Here is an 18,996-nt window from a genome sequence, read left to right as displayed (position 1 = left end):
GACATGCAACTCGATCCCACCATATCAATACCGAGTACTCAAGGTGCACAATAAAATTTACAATTCAAATCACGGAAAGCCTTTACAATCCATAAATACCAAACTGAACCAAATAAGAAACCTGGTACAACATGAGGATCTACATAAGTAATACTACACAGCGAGACCAGTCTATAAATTTACTACTAGGAAGTGCAAATAAACCAACTTGAGCAAATAACAGGAGATTATGAAACTATGAAAAGATCTAATATCATAAACAAGAGAAAACATTAATTAACAGGTAGCAATTAGGCATGGAAACACATTTAGAGCATATATAAATTAAGGCAGAGAAGGAGATAATTAAAGAAAAGCGGGAAAAACAGGGACACAAATAATTTGGCGGTGCATAAGCACTCGTCACCTCGCATATACATCGCTCACATGAAATTCACATAACACATAATCTGAGGGTTCCTAATTCCCTCAAGTCAAGGTTAGACACAACACTTACCTCGCTCCAAAGGCCACTCAATGCTAAATCACATCTTTTCCTCTAGAATCCGCCTCCAACCCACTTATATCTAACCACAATTGACTCAATAATATCAAATATTGCTAAAGGAATTAATTAAAATGCATAAATTTAGATTTCCCAAACTCCCCCCCCCCAAAAGTCAAAAATCGACCCCTGTCCCGCTTGGTCAAAACCCAAGGTTCGGACCAAAATCCATTTACCCATTCACCCCTGAGCCCGATTATGTAACTAGTTTCGGAATCCGACCCCAAATTGGGGTCTAAATCCCCAATTTCCAAAACCCCCCCAATTCTTCCTAAATTCCTAGTTTTCTACCATGAAAGAACAAAGATTAGGGCTAAAAATTAATGGGTGATGTTGGAAATGGAAGAAAATGAGTTAAAGAGTACAAACCTATGAATTGATGTTGAGTTTTCTCTTCAAAATCGCTTCTAGGCCGAGTTCTAATGGAAGGGTTATGAAATTTTGGGAAAATCCCGCTACTGTTATGTTTTAAGTCATAGGCGTCAGGCCTTCTTCGCGTTCGCGAAGGGCCTATCGCGTTTGCGATGAGCAGCAGCCCGAGTGGCTTTTGCGTTCGCGAGTCCTCCTTCGCGTTTGCGAAGGTTGCTCCCCCTGGCCTTCGCGTTCGCGAGCCAATGCTCGCGTTCGCGTAGAAGAATAACTCACCACTCCCCCAAGTCCCTAAAGCTTCGCGTTCGCGAGAAGCTGGTCGTGTTCGCGAAGGGTAAGGCCCCCATTGCTTCGAGTTCACGACCCAGCTACCACGTTTGCGATTAAGAAAATCACCCTGCCCCAGTTTAATCTTCGCGTTTGCGAGAGTACCTTCGCGAACGCGAAGAAGAAGACACCACATAACAGTTGAAGCACAAAAAAAAAATAGATTTTCTATGTTTCAAAACACTCATAGCCTATCCGAAACTCACCCGAGCCCTCGGTGCTCCAAACCAATTATGCACACAAGTCCAAAAACCTCATACGAACTCGCTCGTGAACAAAACACCAAAATAACGCCTAGAACTACGAATCAGACATCAAATCAAAAGATATTTTCAAGAAAACTTTAAAACTTCTATTTTCACAACTGAACGCCCGAATCACGACAAACCAACTCCGTTTCTCACCAAATTTGACAGATAAGTCATAAATATAATAGTGGACCTGTACCGGGATCCGAAACCAAAATACGGACCTGATATCAACAAGACCAAACATTAGTCGATTCTTAAAAATCATAAAACTTTCAAACTTCTTATTTTCAAAGAAAATCAATAACTCGAGTTAGGTACCTCCAAATTCGATTCGGGGCATACGTCCAGGTCCCAAATTACGATATGGACCCACCGAGACCGTTAAAATATGGATCCGAATCTGTTTGCTCAAAACGTTGACAGAAGTCAACTCAAATAAGTTTTTAAGGCAAAATTCTTATTTTTATCAGTTTTTAACATATAAGCCTTCTGGAAGAACACCCGAACTGTGCACGTAAATCGATGAAGGCTAAAATAAGGTATTTGAGGCCTCGAAACACAGAAGTAGGTTCTGAAACCTAAGATGACCTATCGGGTCATCACATTCTCCACCTCTAAAACAACCGTTTATCCTCGAACGGACATACAAAAGTACCTGGGCTGGTGAAAAGGTGTGGATATCTACTCCGCATGTCTGACCCGGACTCCCAAGTAGCTGCCTCGACGGGCTGACCTCTCCACTGCACTCGAACTGAAGGATAACTTTTAGACCTCAGTTGTCGAACCTGCCGGTTTAGAATAGCCACCGGCTCCTCCTCGTAAGTCAGATCCTTATCCAACTGGACAGAGCTAAAATCTAACACATGGGACAGATCACCATGATACTTTCGGAGCATGGACACATGGAATACCAGATGAACAGCTGCTAAACTAGGTGGCAATGTGAGCCTATAAGCCACCTCGCCTACTCTCTCCAGAATCTCGAAGGGTCTGATGTACCTAGGGCTCAACTTGCCCTTCTTTCCGAACCTCATCACATCCTTCATGGGTGATACCCAGAGCAACACTCTCTCTCCGACCATGAATGCAACATCACGAACTCTACGGCTGCCATAACTCTTCTGCCTGGACTGAGCTGTGCGAAGTCGATCCTAAATAATCCTAACCTTATCCAAGGCATCATGTACCAAATCTGTACCTAACAACCGAGCCTCCCCTGGCTCAAACCACCCAACTAGTGACCGACACCGCCTATCGTATAATGCCTCATAGGGAGCCATATGAATGCTTGACTGGTAGCTGTTGTTGTAGGCAAACTCTGCAAGGGGCAAGAACTGATCCCACAATCCTCCGAAGTCTATAACACATGCGCGGAGCATATCCTCCAATATTTGAATAGTGCGCTCGGATTGTCCGTCCATCTGGGGATGAAACGCTGTGCTCAACTCAACCCGCATGCCCAACTCATGCTGTACTACCCTTCAGAAGTGCGAGGTGAGCTGTGTACCTCGATCGGAAATGATAGACACGAGTACACCATGAAGATGGACGATCTCGCGGATGTAGATCTCAGCTAACCGCTATGAAAAATAGGTAACTGCCACATAAATGAAATGAGCTGACTTGGTCAGCCTGTCCACAATGACCCAAACTACATCGAACTTCCTCTGAGTCCGTGGGAGTCCAACAACGAAATCCATAGTGATACGCTCCCATTTCCACTCAGGAATCTCTATCTTCTGAAGCAAACCACAAGGTCTCTAATGCTCATACTTTACTTGCTGACAATTTAGACACCGAGCTACATAAACAACTATATCCTTCTTCATCCTCCTCCACCAATAATGCTTCTGCAAGTCCTGATACATCTTGGCGGCGCCCGGATGAATAGAATACCGGGAACTGTGGGCCTCCTCAAGAATCAACTCACGAAGTCCATCCACATTAGGCACACAAACACAACCCTGCATCCTCAAAAATCCATCATCTCCAATAGTAACCTGTTTGGCACCACCGTGCCGCATTATGTCCCTAAGGACCAAAAAATGAGGGTCGTCATACTACCGATCTCTGATGCACTCGAACAAGGAAGACCGAGTGACTGTACAAGCTAGAACACTGTCGGACTCTAAAATATCCAACTTCACAAACTGATTGGCCAAAGTCTGAACATTTAATGCAAGCGGTCTCTCACCGACTAGAATGAACGCAAGGCTGGCCATACTCGCTGCCTTTCTACTCAAGGCGTCGGCCACCACATTGGCCTTCCCGGGATGATACAAGATGGTGATATCATAGTCTTTCAATAGCTCCAACCACCTCCTCTGCCTCAAATTGAGATCCTTTTGCTTGAACAAATACTGTAGGCTCCGATGATCCGTGAAGACCTCATATGACACGCCATAATGATAGTGCCTCCAAATCTTCAGCGCATGAATAATGGCTGTCAACTCTAAGTCATGGACAGGGTAATTCTTCTCATGAACCTTCAACTGCCGTGATGCATATGCAATCACCCTTCCATCCTGTATCAATACTGCACCGAGCCCAAAACGGGATACATCACAATATACCATATAAGATCCTGTACCTGTGGGCAACACCAACACCGGCGCTGTAGTCAAAGCAGTCTTGAGCTTCTGAAAGCTCGCCTCACACTTGTCTGACCATCCGAACGGGGCACCCTTCTGGGTTAACCTGGTCAACAGGGCTGCTATAGATGAAAACCCCTCCACAAATCGACGGTAATAGCCCGCCAAACCTAAGAAACTCCTGAATCTTCTTAGGATCTACCTGAATGCCCTTTGCTGATACAACGTGCCCCAAGAAAGCGACTGAATCCAGCAAAAACTTGCACTTTGAAAATTTAGCATATAACTGGTTGTCCCTCAGGGTCTGAAGTACAATCCGAAGATACTGCTCGTGCTCCTCTTAACTGCGGGAGTAGATCAAGATATCATCAATAAACACAATCACAAAGGAGTCCAAATAAGGCTTGAACACTCGGTTCGTCAAATCCATAAATGTTGCTGGGGCATTTGTCAACCCAAAGGGCATCACCAAAAACTCATAATGCCCGTACCGAGTCCGAAAACTTGTCTTAGGGAAATCAGATGCCCTAATCCTCAATTGATGGTAGCCAGACCTCAAATCAATCTTCGAAAACACCTTGGCACCCTGAAGCTGATCAAATAAGTCATCAATCCTCGACAATGGATACTTACTTGATGGTGACTTTGTTCGATAATCTATGCACATCCTCATCGATCCATCCTTCTTCTTCACAAATAACATAGGTGTACCCCAGGGCGAGATACTAGGTCTAATGAAGCCCTTATCAAGAAAAACCTGCAACTGCTCCTTCAATTCTTTCAACTCTAGCGGGGCCATACGGTATGGCGGAATAGAAATGAGCTGAGTGCCCGGAGCCAAATCAATATAGAAATCAATATCTCTGTCGGGTGGCATCCCCGACAGGTCTGCAGGAAACACCTCTGGAAACTCACAAACAACTGGTGCTGAATTCATAGAAGGAACCTCCGCATTAGAATCGCGAACATAAGCCAAATAAGCTAGACACCCCTTCTCGACCATATGCCGAGCCTTCACATAAGAGATAACCCTGCTAGTAGAATGGCCAGAAGTCCTCTCCACTCTAATCGAGGCAACCCCAGCAAGGCTAAGGTCACCATCTTGGCGTGACAATCCAATATAGCATGATAAGGTGACAACCAATCCATTCCCAAAACGACATCAAAATCGACCATATCGAGAAGTAGAAGATCTGCACTAGTCTCAAGACTCCCAATAGTGACCACACATAAACGATAAACACAATCTACAACAATAGCATCTCCCATAGGTGTGGACACATAAACAGAAGCACTCAAAGTATCACGAGGTACAACAAAATATGAAGCAAAATAGGATGACACGTATGAATAAGTAGAACCCGGATCAAACAGAACTGAAGCATCTCTACTGCAAACTGAAACAGTACCTGTGATAACAACGTCAGATGACTCAGCTTCAGGCCTGGCTGGAAAAGCATAACATCGGGGCTGAGCCCCACCGCTCTGAACCACGCCCCTGAGACGGCCTCTAGCTGGCTGGCCTCCACCTCTAACTGCCTGACCTCCACCTCTAACAGTCTGGCCTCTACCTCTGGATGCCTGACCCCTGCCTCTGGATAGCTGAGCAGGCGGTGCATCAACTGGTGCCGGGACCATGGTACGAGAACCCTGATGCTGTGGCGTGATGCCCAATAATCTCGGATAGGTCCTCCTGATATGCCCATAACCACCACACTCGAAACATCCATCCTGGTGTTGTCGCTGGAAAAACTAAGACTGACCCGAACGGGCCGGATAACCACGACAATAGCTCTGAATAGGAGGTGCACTGATAGGAGCTGGTTGTGCACTGTAGGCTGGCTATCCGGAATGAGGCACACAAGAACCACGACTCCCTGAAGCACTGTGGGATAACTGAAGTGCTGAATGAAACAACCTAGGAGGACGGCCTCTACCAAAAGTACCCCTGCCTCCGGATGAGGCACCGCTAAACCCACTGAAATGATGAGGTCTCTTGTCAGACCCCTGACCTCCTTGTGCAAGAACCATCTCGACTCGCCTGGGGATATTGGCAGCCGCCTGAAAAGAAATCTCACTCCCAGTCTCCTTAGCCATCTGCAACCTGATAGGCTGAGCAAGTCCCTCAATAAACCTCCTCACCCTCTCTCTCTCAGTATGAAGTAGAAAAGAGCATGACGGGCCAAATGCACAAAATGGGTCTCATACTGAGTAACAATCATACTGCCCTATTGGAGACGCTTGAACTGATGGCGATACTCCTCTCTCAATATGATAGGGAGGAAATCTCTCTAGGAAGGCCTGAGAGAACTGGTCCCAAGTAAGAGTAAGAGATCCAGCTGGTCTGGTCAACAAATAATCTCTCCACCATTTCTTGACGGAACCTGTCATCTGAAATGCAGCAAAATCGACCCTATTGGTCTCCACTATACCCATGTTCCGTAGCACCTCATGATAATTGTCAAGATACTCCTGGGGATCCTCTGAAGATGCACCACTGAAGTGAACTGGAAAGAGCTTAGTAAACCTATCTAATCTCCATAAAGCCTCAGAAGACATGGTGGATCATCACCGGCCTGTGCCGCAACAACTGGCTGAACAATCCCAACTGGAGAGGCTACTGGAGTTTGATACTGGGGAGCCATTTGCTTTGGAGTGTGAGTAGTGGGAGTCTGTGCTCCTCCCCCAGCCTGAGAGACGACTGGTGCCATATGAAAGGTACCGGCCTGGGCCACACTCTCCATAAGGCCTACCAAACAGACCAAAGCATCCTGAAGCACTAGGGTGGCGATGAACCCCTCTGGAACCTGAGCTGGTCCAGCAGGCACAGTCTGGGCTGGAACCTCCTCCTCAAACTCCACCCAGGGCTCCACTGTTGGTGCTGTTGCTCGAGCTCTGGGCTGAGCTCTGCCCCTGCCTCGGCCTCTGGCACGGCCTCGGCCTCGACCTCTGCCCTTCGTAGGAGCTGCCACTAGGGGCTCCGGCTGCTGTCCAACTGAAGACGTAGCACGTGTTCTCGCCATCTACGAAAGGACAAGAATAGAAGAGTTCAATCAGCAATGATAGAATAAAATCGCACGATAGAGAAGAATAGAAGTGAAATGGTTCCTAAACTTCAAAGCCTCTGGAAGATAAGCATAGACGTCTCCGTACCGATCTTCCAGACTCTAATAAGCCTGCTCGTGAATTGTGGGACCTAGGCAACCTAGTGCTCTGATACTAACTTGTCACGACCCGGAATTCTGACCTTCGGGACCGTGATGGCGCCTAACATTTCACTTGCTAGGCAAGCCAACGTTAGAGAATCATTAAGCCAGTTTTGATTCAATTCAGTACATAAAATGAAATAAGCTGAAATGAAATGAAATGAGTGCGGAATAATATAAATGCTATAATATTTACTACAAGCCGGATCTAGAGTCACAATTCACGAACTTCTAGGATTTACTACAAGTAAAGTCTGAAAGAAATACAACTATTTGAATGAAAGAAATAGAAAAAAATAGGGGAAGATAGATGGGGACTTCAAGGTCTGCGAATGCCAACAGATCTACCTTGAGTCTCCAATGAACCAGTCTGAGCTGCTACGCCTCTCGATCAGCTGGTACCAATGCCAAAATCTGCACAAGAAGCGCAGAGTGTAGTATGAGTACAATCGACCCCAAGTACTCTGTAAGTGCCGAGCCTAACCTCGACGAAATAGTGACGAGGCTAAGGCGGGTCACTCACACTACAACCTGTACGCAATATATATAATAAAGACAGAAAAAGGGATATACAGAGCGAAATAAAGCAGTAAATTGAAAATAATGGCTACAACTTCAGGAAATAAGCCAGCAACGTTCAGAATTACCAATCCTTAAGTTCAAAAGAAAGTACCGTAAAACTAACATAGCTTAGGGAAATATAAACACATAGGTTATTGCGGCGCGCAACCCGATCTCACCGTACATCACATAATCCTCCCTTATTTCCTCGTAACAACATTAACAACAATGAGTATATATATGTGTATTGCGGCGCGCAACCCGATCCCACCATATCACAATATCGGTATCATAATTCACCCTTATTCCACCAAAACAATCCACCCTTATTACATCTGTTGCGGCGTGCAACCCGATCCCACCATACAATATAGATTCACCCTTATTACACCATATCAGTCCACCCTTATTACACTTGTTGCGGCGTGTAACCCGATTCCACCATATCAATACCAAGTACTCAAGGTGCACAATATAATTTACAATTCAAATCACGGAAAGCCTTTACAATCCATAAATACCAAACTAAACCAAATAGGAAACCTGGTACAACATGAGGATCTACATAAGTAATACTACACAGTGAGACCAGTCCAGAAATTTACAACTAGGAAGTGCAAATAAACCAACTTGAGCAATTAGCAGGAGATTATGAAACTATGAAAAAATCTAATATCATAAACAGGAGAAGACATTGATTAACAGGTAGCAATTAGGCATGGAAACGCATTTAGAGCATATAACAATTAAGGCAGGGAAGGAGATAATTAAAGAAAAGCGGGAAAAAAGGGACACAGATAATTCGGCGGCGCATAAGCACTCGTCACCTCGCATATACACCGCTCACATAAAATTCACATAATACATAATCCGAGGGTTCCTAATTCCATCAAGTCAAGGTTAGACACAACACTTACCTCGCTCCAAAGGTCACTCAATGCTCAATCACAACTTTTCCTCTAGAATTCGCCTCCAACCCACTCGTATCTAACCACAATTGACTCAATAATATCAAATATTGCTAAAGGAATCAATTAAAAGGCATAAATTTAGATTTCCCAAATTTTCCCCCCAAAAGTCAAAAATCGACCCCGATCCCACTTGGTCAAAACCTGAGGTTCGGACCAAAATCTACTTACCCATTCACCCCTGAGCCCGATTATGTAACTAGTTTCGGAATCTGACCCCAAATTGAGGTCTAAATTCCCAATTTGAAAAAACCTCCAATTCTTCCTAAATCCCAGTTTTCTACCATGAAAGAACAAAGATTAGGGCTAGGAATTAATGGGTGACGTTAGAAATGGAAGAAAATGAGTTAAAGAGTACAAACCTATGAATTGATGTTGAATTTTCTCTTCAAAATCGCTCCTAGTCCGTGTTCTAATGGATGGGTTATGAAAATTTAGGAAAAATCCCGCTACTGTTCTGTTTTAAGTCACAAGCGTCAGGCCTTCTTCGCGTTTTTGAAGGGCCTGCCACGTTCGCGATGAGCAGCAGCCCGAGTGGCTTTCGCGTTCGCGAGTCCCCCTTCGCGTTCGCAAAGGCTGCTCCCCCTGGCCTTCGCGTTCGCGAACCGATGCTCGCGTTTGCATAGAAGAATAACTGACCCCTCCCCTAGGTCCCTAAAGCTTCGCGTTCGCGAAGGGTTAGACCCCCATAGCTTTGCGTTCGCGACCCAGCTACTGCATTCGCGATTAAGAAAATCACCCTGCCCCACTTTATTCTTCGTGTTAGCGAGAGTACCTTCGCGAACGCGAAGAAGAAGATACCAAATAACAACTGAAGCATACCCAAAAACCCAGATTTTCTAAGTTTTAAAACACCCGTAGCCTATCCGAAACTCAACTGAGCCCTCGGTGCTCCAAACTAATTATGCACACAAGTCCAAAAACCTCATACGAACTCGCTCGCATGAACAAAATACCAAAATAATGCCTAGAACTACGAATCGAATACCAAATCAAATGAAATTTTCAAGAAAACTTTAAAACTTCTATTTTCACAACTGAACGTCCAAATCACGCCAAACCAACTCCGTTTCTCACCAAATTTGACAGACAAGTCATAAATATAATAGTGGGCCTGTATCAGGCTCCGGAACCAATATACGGACCTGGTATCAACAAGACAAAACATCAGTCGATTCTTAAAAATCATAAAACTTTCAAACTTTCAATTTTCAACAAAAATCAATAACTCAAGCTAGGGACCTCCGAATCAATTCGGGACATACACCCAGGTCCCAAATTATGATACGGACCCATCGGGACTGTCAAAATACGGATCCGGGTTTGTTTGCTCAAAACGTTGACCGAAATTAACTCAAATAAGTTTTAAGGTAAAATTCTTATTTTTATCAGCTTTGTACATATAAGCCTTCCGGAAGAACACCCGAACTGCGCACGCAAATCGAAGAAGGCTAAAATGAGGTATTTGAGGCCTCGAAACACAGAATTAGATTCTGAAACTTAAGATGACCTATCAGGTCATCACAAGAGATCTCTTTGTTATGTCTATATGAAAATAAGGAGGTTGGAACCGATATAAAATATTTGTTGACGACATCTATAATAGAACTAAATATATATGAGGATCCTAAGTCTGGAGAAATAATTCAAGTAGAATTTGATTTCATATGAAAGACATGTAATTTTGGACATATTGTTCAATCACTGGAAAGTATAAAGTTAATAGGTGTGTGCAATCACTTTCATGTATTTTATATGTCGGCATGACATGAAAACTTGATATAAATCTAAAGTCTATTTATATGGCTTATTTGACTATACTTATATGATAATCCCTAAAGGATTTAAATTGCTTAAAGCATATACAATTCTTGATCTTGAAGTACCACATCCTCAGTGCAATTTATGCACAAATGTATCTTGTTATAACTATAAGCATGATAATGTGATAGCGAGAATTGTTTACCTCTATGGAGATATTGAAAAGGCCATTCCACGGCAGTTTATGAAGACATTATATATCTATCTATCAAGAATGATGTTCATTCAAGTTAATATGACTGATTTGTGTATCAAATCTCTACCAGCGATATTTTGAAGATGGTGCACAAGATTAGAATGCGAAGGCTCAAGGATGCAAATTGATGCTCTCATCATGGGGAGTTAATACGCCTTGTACTCTTTTCTTTTTCCCTTATAAGATTTTGTCCCACTGGGTTTTTCTTGCAAGGTTTTTAACGAGGCAACCAAAAGGCGTATTTCTAAACATGTGTACTCCTTTTCCTTTTCTAGAATTGTTTTTTCACTGGTTTTATTTTAGTTAAGGTTTTAACGAGGTACATTATCTATTGAATAGACATTCAAGGGGGAGTATTATAAATAGTATTTTATTTATAGTGAATGTCTATATTTTAGAGAGATTTTAGGGTTTTTTACTTGGTGGCTAAGTCACTTTTTCCCTATAAATAGAAGGTTCTATTCCATTGTAATTTATTCCAAATCAATAAGAATTCTCTCTCTCTACTTTTCTCTACTATACTTTTCTTTTTCTCTTATTGTTTTATAACACTATATAACTAGTCTCTTGCTACGCGTGTATCCAATCTCCATGAAGTCAAAAATTTAAAAGATCACGTAACTATTATATTCAAAATTATGTTTAAGTTATATAAATTAAAAGTATGTGTAAGTTCTTGTAAATAATAATTGTTGATCTTATATGTCACATAAGTTCTCCATCATCGGTAGAAATATTCAACATAAAAGTATTGACGTAGACAAAAACTTGTAAGTAATAGTTTTTAGACACATCCCCGGTTGTATAAAAGTTTATTATTTGGGAGGTTTGGTTTCTAGAACCCTCTTTTCTTTTCGATAAATAATTTTTGGCTTTGTTCATATTTTTATGCGAAAGAAGATAAGAGAAGGAGAATTAATATGCACAAAGCAACAACAACAACAACAACCCAGTAAAATCTCACCAGTGGGGTATGGGGAGGATAGAGTGTACGCAGAACTTACCCCTACCCCAGAGGGGGTAGAGAGGCTGTTTCCGAGAGACCCTCGGCTTAGAGACAATAGATCTGTGACAATAACAACCCAAAAAATAATCAGCAACGTGAGAGACAACAAATAAATAGAAAAGTAGTAACACAAATATTATGCAAAAGTGTGAAACACAAAGTGCTAGACAAAACACTATCATACTCGTCGGTACAAAGAGGGAAACTGGGACAAAGAGGAAAACCACTCGACTACCCTTTAACCTACAACCCTAATGCTCAATCTCCACACCTTCCTATCAAGAGCCATGTCCTCGAAAATCTGGAGCCGCGCCATGTCCTATCTGATCACCTCGCCCCAATACTTCTTGGGCCGCCCTCTAGCTCTTCTCGTACCTGTCAAAGCCAACCGCTCACACCTCCTAACCGAGGCATCTAGACTTCTCCTCTGCACATGTCTGAACCATCTAAGTCACGCTTCCCGCATCTTGTCGTCCACCAGAGCCACATCCACCCTCTCCCGAATATCTTCATTCCTAATCTTATCCAGCCTAGTGTGCCCATACATCCATCTCAACATCCTCATTTCTGCTACTTTCATCTTCTGGATATGTGAATTTTTGACTGGCCAATACTCAGCCCCATACAACATGGCCGGTATAACCACCGCTCTATAGAACTTACCTTCGAGTTTCGGTGGCATATTCTTGTCACACAGGACTTCAGACGCTAACCTCCATTTCATCCACCCAACCCCAATACGGTGCGTAATATCTCCGTCGATCTCCCCATCTCCCTGGATAATTGACCCTAAGTACTTAAAACTTTCTCTCTTGAGGATGACCTGTGAGTCAAGTCTGACTTCCACATCCACTTCCCCCATCACGTGGCTGAATTTACATTCCACATATTCCGTCTTAGTCCTACTCAACTTGAAACCTTTAGACTCCAGGGCCAGCCTCCATACCTCCAGTCTCCCATTAATGCCGCCTCGCGTATCATCAATCAGAACTATATCATCAGCGAACAACATACACCATGGCACCTCTCCTTGGATATGGTGTATCAGTGCGTCCATCGCCAGGGCAAATAAGAATGGGCTGAGCGCATATCCTTGGTGTAACCCCATAACTACCGGAAAAGGCTCTGAGTCACCTCCCACAGTCCTAACCTGAGTCATAGCTCCATCATACATATCCTTTATCGCCCTAATGTAAGCCACCGGCACACCTTTCCCCTCCAGACACCTCCAAAGGACGTCCCTGAGGACCTTGTCATATGCCTTCTCTAGGTCAATAAACACCATATGCAAATCCCTCTTCCTATCCCTGTATTGTTCCACCAACCTCCTGATAAGGTGGATAGCTTCCGTAGTGGAACGACCCGGCATGAATCCGAACTGGTTTTCCGATATAGACACCGCCCTTCTTATCCTCCCTTCCACCACCCTCTCCCAAACTTTCATGGTATGACTTAGTAACTTGATACCCTTATAGTTGTTACAATTCTGGATCACCTTTGTTCTTGTACACTGGAAGCATTGTACTCCACCGCCACTCATCAGGCATCCTCTTCATCCTGAAGATAACATTAAACAACCAAGTCAGCCACTCCAAGCCTGCTCTACCCGCATATCTCCAAAACTCCACTGTAATCTCGTCTGGTCCGGTCTCTTTGTCCCGACTCATCTTACCCATCGCATGCACGACCTCCTCAACCTTAATACGCCTACAATACCTAAAGTCGCAGTGGCTCTCGGAGTGCTCCAATTTCCCTAACATGATGTTTCCATCCCCCTCTTCATTAAGAAGTTTATGAAAGTACGACTGCCATCTTTGCCTAATCTGGGCCTCTTACATCAATACTCGACCGTCCTCGTCTTTGATGTACCTCACTTGATCCAGGTCGCGAGCCTTCTTCTCTCTTGCTTTCTCCAACCGAAATAACTTCTTATCCCCACCTTTGACCCCAAGTTCCTCGTACAGCCGACCAAATGCAACAGTCTTAGCCTCTGTGACCTCTAATTTTGCCTCCTTCCTAGCCTCCTTATATCTTTCTCTGTTCGCTCTCCTCTGATCCTCGTCGGTGCTCTCTACTAACTTAATGTAAGCCACTTTCTTGGCTTTCACTTTACCTTGGACCACTTCATTCCATCACCAGTCGCCTCGATGCCCACTAGAGTAACCTTTCGAAACTCCCAACACCTCTCTCGCTACCTCCCTTATACAGTCCGCCGTCGCCGTCCACATAGCACTAGCATCCCCACCACTCTTCCAGGCACCCATAGTCGTCAGCCGCCCCTCCAACTCCCGCGCATTATCCTTAGATAAAGTTCCCCACCTGATCCTCGACTGACCCCATACAAACCTCTTCTTCCTCTTCATCAAGATACCGACGTCCATCACTAGGAGCCTATGTTGAGTTGCGAGATTCTCACTTGGAATCACCTTGCAATCCTCGCACAACCCCCTATCGCACCTCCTGAGGAGGAGATAGTCAATCTGAGTCTTAGCCACCATACTTAGGAAAGTAACCAAATGTTCCTCCCTCTTCGAAAACATAGAGTTCATGATCACCAACTCAAACCAAATGTTCCTCCATCTTCGGAAACATAGAGTTCACGATCACCAACTCAAAAACTCTAGCGAAATCCAACAGTGAGGTACCACCCCCGTTCCTATCACCAAAGCCGAAGCCACCGTGCACCTCACCATAGCCCCTCCTATGAATAGCTTCTCCGTAGGCGGAATACCACGCACCACCTCATCCAGCGCCTCCCAGAAGCGCCTTTTAACCTCCTCGTCCAAGCCCGTTTGCGGCGCGTAAGCGCTAATGACATTCAGAGTGTTCCCTCCAACTACTACCTTAATCGCCATCAATCTATCATTCACCCGTCTAACCTCTACCACCGACTCTCTGGGCTCCCTATCCACCAAAATGCCCACTCCGTTCTTGCCCTTCACGATTCCGGAGAACCACAATTTATACCCGTCTACATTCCTCGCCTTCGATCCTACCCACCTAATTTCCTGCACACACGCTATATTGACCCTCCTCTTCTGGAGAATCTTCGCCAGCTTTATAGACTTACCCGTCAACGTCCCTATATTCCACGATCCAATTCTCAACCTACAGGCGACCTTGTTCCCTTTACCCCCTCTGGGCCCCGTCCCACAAAGCAATAAACATAAATTAAGAGAGGAACAATAAAATGAGAAAAAACGTACCAATAGCATATAGTTTGAAATTGCTGCCGGTTGGTTTTTCTTAAATTTGAGTTGGACATGTCTTATTTGGAATAGTAAAATTTTAATGATTTTGAAGTCCTAAATAGTAGGGCCTAATTCGTATGTAGTTCAAATAAGAAAAAAATTAATAATTAAAATTTTAGTTAATTTTAAAGTTTTAAATATTAAAAAAATAATTATCTTATCTAGTGTGAAATTAATTTTTAAAGGGTAAAAATAAAAAAATTATACGTGCTTTGCGTGTGTACACATGTCAATCAATATAAATTTTATGAAATCATATGAATGTTTATCAACTTTTGTGTTCTGACATGTAATTGTTATGTGTTATTTCGAAAATATTTCTTCAATTTGCTGTTGAACTAAAGAGTATAATAATCGTAACTGTTGGGTTATTTTATTTTTAATTATAATATTTATTATAATATATATTTACATTTTGGTACATACATTTTATAGAAGAGGGTTAATTAAAAGATAATGTACATGCTTATACGTACCTTTCACAAAAAAGTCTTTCTGTACGTTTCTTTTATACTTTTACCTTGATAATTAAATTATATAAAATTTATGAGTATTAACTCTATGACCGATTAAAATCTAGAATTAAGAATAAGAAAAATTGAAGAAGTGTCAACATTAGTTATAGTTTACTACTTAGTCTTTCTCTATTTTAATTTTTTATTTTTACTAATATAGATTTAATTGGTTATACTTTTATAACAAAAGAATAATTCAAACCTACACCAAGTAATAGCTACTCTTTACTTCTTACAGTGGATATTTTTATTTTTTGATATTACTTGTCTTTTATAAAATTATTGTGTTACATAAAATAAGGAAAAGATTTGCGCAATAGATATAATATAATAGGACTTTTAATATATAGTTCAAAAAAGGAAGATTTTAATATTACAAATTTAGTAGATTTAGATCTCCTAAATATTAGGAAAAAACTTAAATTCTCGAAAAAAAAAGTTCTTAAAATTAAAGAGTTACTCCTTGTTTTAAATCGGAAATTGATATATTACCGATTTTTGGTCTTAGTTCATTATCAAAACGTTGAATAACAGAAACCATTTTGAAATTGCATGACTAAATTCTGCCTACTCCGTTTTGAATCATATATGAATGCGAAATATATAAAATCATATTTATTAGTAAAAATATACTTGATTTTGAATTTCTAAATACAGTATTAGGACATTCAACATAATTCAAATAAGTAAGAGTTTATTAACCAAAATTTTAGTTAATTTTAAAGTCTTAATTATTAAAAAATTAAATTACAAGTTTGTTAAATGTGATTAGACACCAAAATTTAGAAAAAGTAATTGTTTAAAATTCGGAAGAACTAAAAGGAGTGCGAAGCTTACGTGTTACTTGAGTTTGGTCAAATAATGATTAAATTGCTTATAACAATATAAAGAAAAGAAAAACTTGAAAATAAAACCTTTCTAAGACTCCTAACGTGAGCTTCTTTTCGTTTTTTGCTTACCAGAATAGCCAATAAGTTCGGTAGAATTAGACTAAAAAGGATGTAAAATTTACGTTTAATTTGGATTTGGACAAAGCTAGAGTTTTATTTTATTTAAAGGAGTTTTATTTGATACTACTTCTCTTTTAATGTATTATAAATATATATTTTCTTACTCTGGAAATAATGTTTTTTAACTGATGTTGTACTGTTCAAAATTCTTCAATTGTCTAAATTTATCAATAATTTTATTGAGTGTTATTTATTATTTATTTATTTATTTATTAATTCAAAATATAAAAATTATAAAATTATCTTTATCCCCCTCTTTTTGTACATTCTTATCTGCTGTAATATTTAATTAGTTTTCTCATTTTGTATTTTACTAAAAATTTAAATAATGTAATATTGTTTTACTAAATTATAATTTTAAATCCATCAAAAGTATAAAGAGATAAGCCTTTTATTATTTTCGTAAAAAACCTACCAAAACTTTTAATATATGATGTATAATATGATGTATAATATCCTAATAGTATCTTTATATTTTTCATTATAAAATCATGAATTCTATTTATTAACTAAAAATTTTTACATGAGAAATTTAATTAGTATATACATTTTTACGCTATCGCTTGAAGTTCTTTTTTTTATTTTTAGTATTCTTTTTTATGACTATTTGTTTATTATGATTTTGGTTGTGTGTATATATGACTTTTCTCATTATAATTCTAATTATAAGTCTTATATTTTTATATTTTCCTACAAATTTTGTCACGACCCGAAATTCCAACATTGGGGCCATGATGTCGTCTAATGTCCACTTGCTAGGCAAGCCAATATTAGCACACAATTAATTATTTTTAAAACCAATTTAATAAGAAATAAAGTTGTAGAGTTTTAAAAACAGATATAATAATTCCAACGCTGACTAATCAAACCCGAAATCTGGTGTCACAAGTACATGACCATTCTAACAGTACTACAACCGAAGTCTGAATGAAAGTACAACAGTTTGAAATGAAATAAATAGTAGAACTAGTTAGGGAAGGGAACTTTAGGGCTGCGGATGCCGTGCAACTATACCTCAAGTCTCCGTGATCAGCTAATCCGAGCAAGCCTCCTCTAAGTGTTGTTGGGGCCAACACAAGAATCTCCACAAGAAGTGCAGAAGTGTAGCATGAGTTAAACCGATCCATGTACTCTGTAAGTGTCGATCCTAACCTCGACGAGGTAGTGACGATGTTATAACAAGGCACTCACTAAAAACATGTACGAATGTAATGAAATAACAATAAAACAGAGGAAACAAGTGTTACACCCCATGTTTTCGTATGTGAGAGTACGTTGTAAGTCAATTGATGTAAACTCAGAAATGCGATCATCTTTGAAAGTACATAAAGTAAGTTAATCATGTTACCATGGAGGTTACAAATATTTAATATCATGAATAACAAGTACCAAGAGGGTTGGAAGGCTTAGAAGCTAAACGAATTTAAGAAAATAAGTTTCGTCGAAAGTCGTCAAGTTGGGAATGTTATAACATATACTTTTAGGGTGAGACTAGTGTCACGACCCAAAATCCAACTAGTCGTGATGGTACCTAACCCAACCCGCTAGGTAAGCCAATTAACAACTATCTAATTTAATGAGATTTATTGAGACAAATGAATGATAAAATAACTGAACCTTTATACATTTTCCAAGGACTGGTAGTACAAATCATGAGCTTCTAAGATTTAGAATTTACAAAGCTGGTATGAAATAAAGTACATCATCTATTTGAATATACATGAACAAATTAAAATTCTAAAGCTATCAAGATCAAGAGGCAGCTATGACCAGAACGCAGGTACATCTTCAAATACAGCTCCCGCTGTGCACGAAAACATCAACATCTAACATCTGCACGCAAGGTGCAGAAGTGTAGTATGAGTACAACCGACATTAGGTTGAAAGTAGTAACGAGCTGGAACAAAAGTCGGAGTCCAATACCAATAGCCAACAACAGTTCATAACAATATAATAAAAGTGATAAAATAAGTAACTCAGAGATATATTGCTTATCTCGTTCACAGTTCCGGAAAATAGGCATGATTTTCAAGTATATCGGTGAAAAACCAAATCTTTTACCGAAATCACCAAAATATGAGTAAGTTTGTAAAACTGTGATTTTTTTCAAAACTTTCAACAGTGTTTCATTTTCAAATGGCATGAGAAAAATACATCTCTATGCCTACATGTCAATGTGTATGTAAAGTCATGAATGACGCAATATCGTACAACATGAGAAAAATGCATCTCTATGCATGTATGTCAAGTGTTCATGTCGAATGCAATGCATCAGTCCTCACAGTCACTTAGTCCTCACAGTCACTCGACACTCGCTCTCGGCACTCACACTCGCACTCAGCACTCACACTCAGTAGGTATATGCACTCACTGTGGGTGT

General features: G+C 40.8%; 1 protein-coding gene across 1 annotated transcript; it reads right to left on the bottom strand.

The window, feature by feature from the left end:
• Positions 1–12,670: 12,670 nt before the first annotated feature.
• On the bottom strand, positions 12,671–14,695 carry LOC142169615 (uncharacterized). Its single transcript, XM_075231504.1, has 6 exons — positions 14,526–14,695; positions 14,047–14,420; positions 13,710–13,953; positions 13,336–13,397; positions 12,991–13,106; positions 12,671–12,709 (listed from the first exon to the last, which is right to left on the bottom strand). The coding sequence occupies exons 1-6, from the start codon at positions 14,693–14,695 to the stop codon at positions 12,671–12,673; spliced, it is 1,005 nt and encodes a 334-aa protein (XP_075087605.1).
• Positions 14,696–18,996: the final 4,301 nt, after the last annotated feature.

Source organism: Nicotiana tabacum, chromosome 15, assembly GCF_000715075.1.
Source record: "Nicotiana tabacum cultivar K326 chromosome 15, ASM71507v2, whole genome shotgun sequence".
NCBI classification, from domain to species: domain Eukaryota; kingdom Viridiplantae; phylum Streptophyta; class Magnoliopsida; order Solanales; family Solanaceae; genus Nicotiana; species Nicotiana tabacum.
The sequence above is the reverse complement of the archived record's forward strand: the minus strand, read 5'-3'. Positions and strand labels throughout refer to the sequence as shown.

What these genes read in the sequence shown, in the direction of transcription:
- LOC142169615 (XM_075231504.1), bottom strand. Translation starts at nt 14,695, where the DNA reads ATGGCGATTAAGGTAGTAGTTGGAGGGAACACTCTGAATGTCATTAGC. An exon ending in GTGGACGGCGACGGCGGACT is followed by an intron (nt 13,954 to 14,046) that starts GTATAAGGGAGG and finishes AAGTGGTCCAAG; the next exon opens with GTAAAGTGAAAGCCAAGAAA. An exon ending in ATGATGGAGCTATGACTCAG is followed by an intron (nt 12,710 to 12,990) that starts GTTAGGACTGTG and finishes ATGTAAATTCAG; the next exon opens with CCACGTGATGGGGGAAGTGG.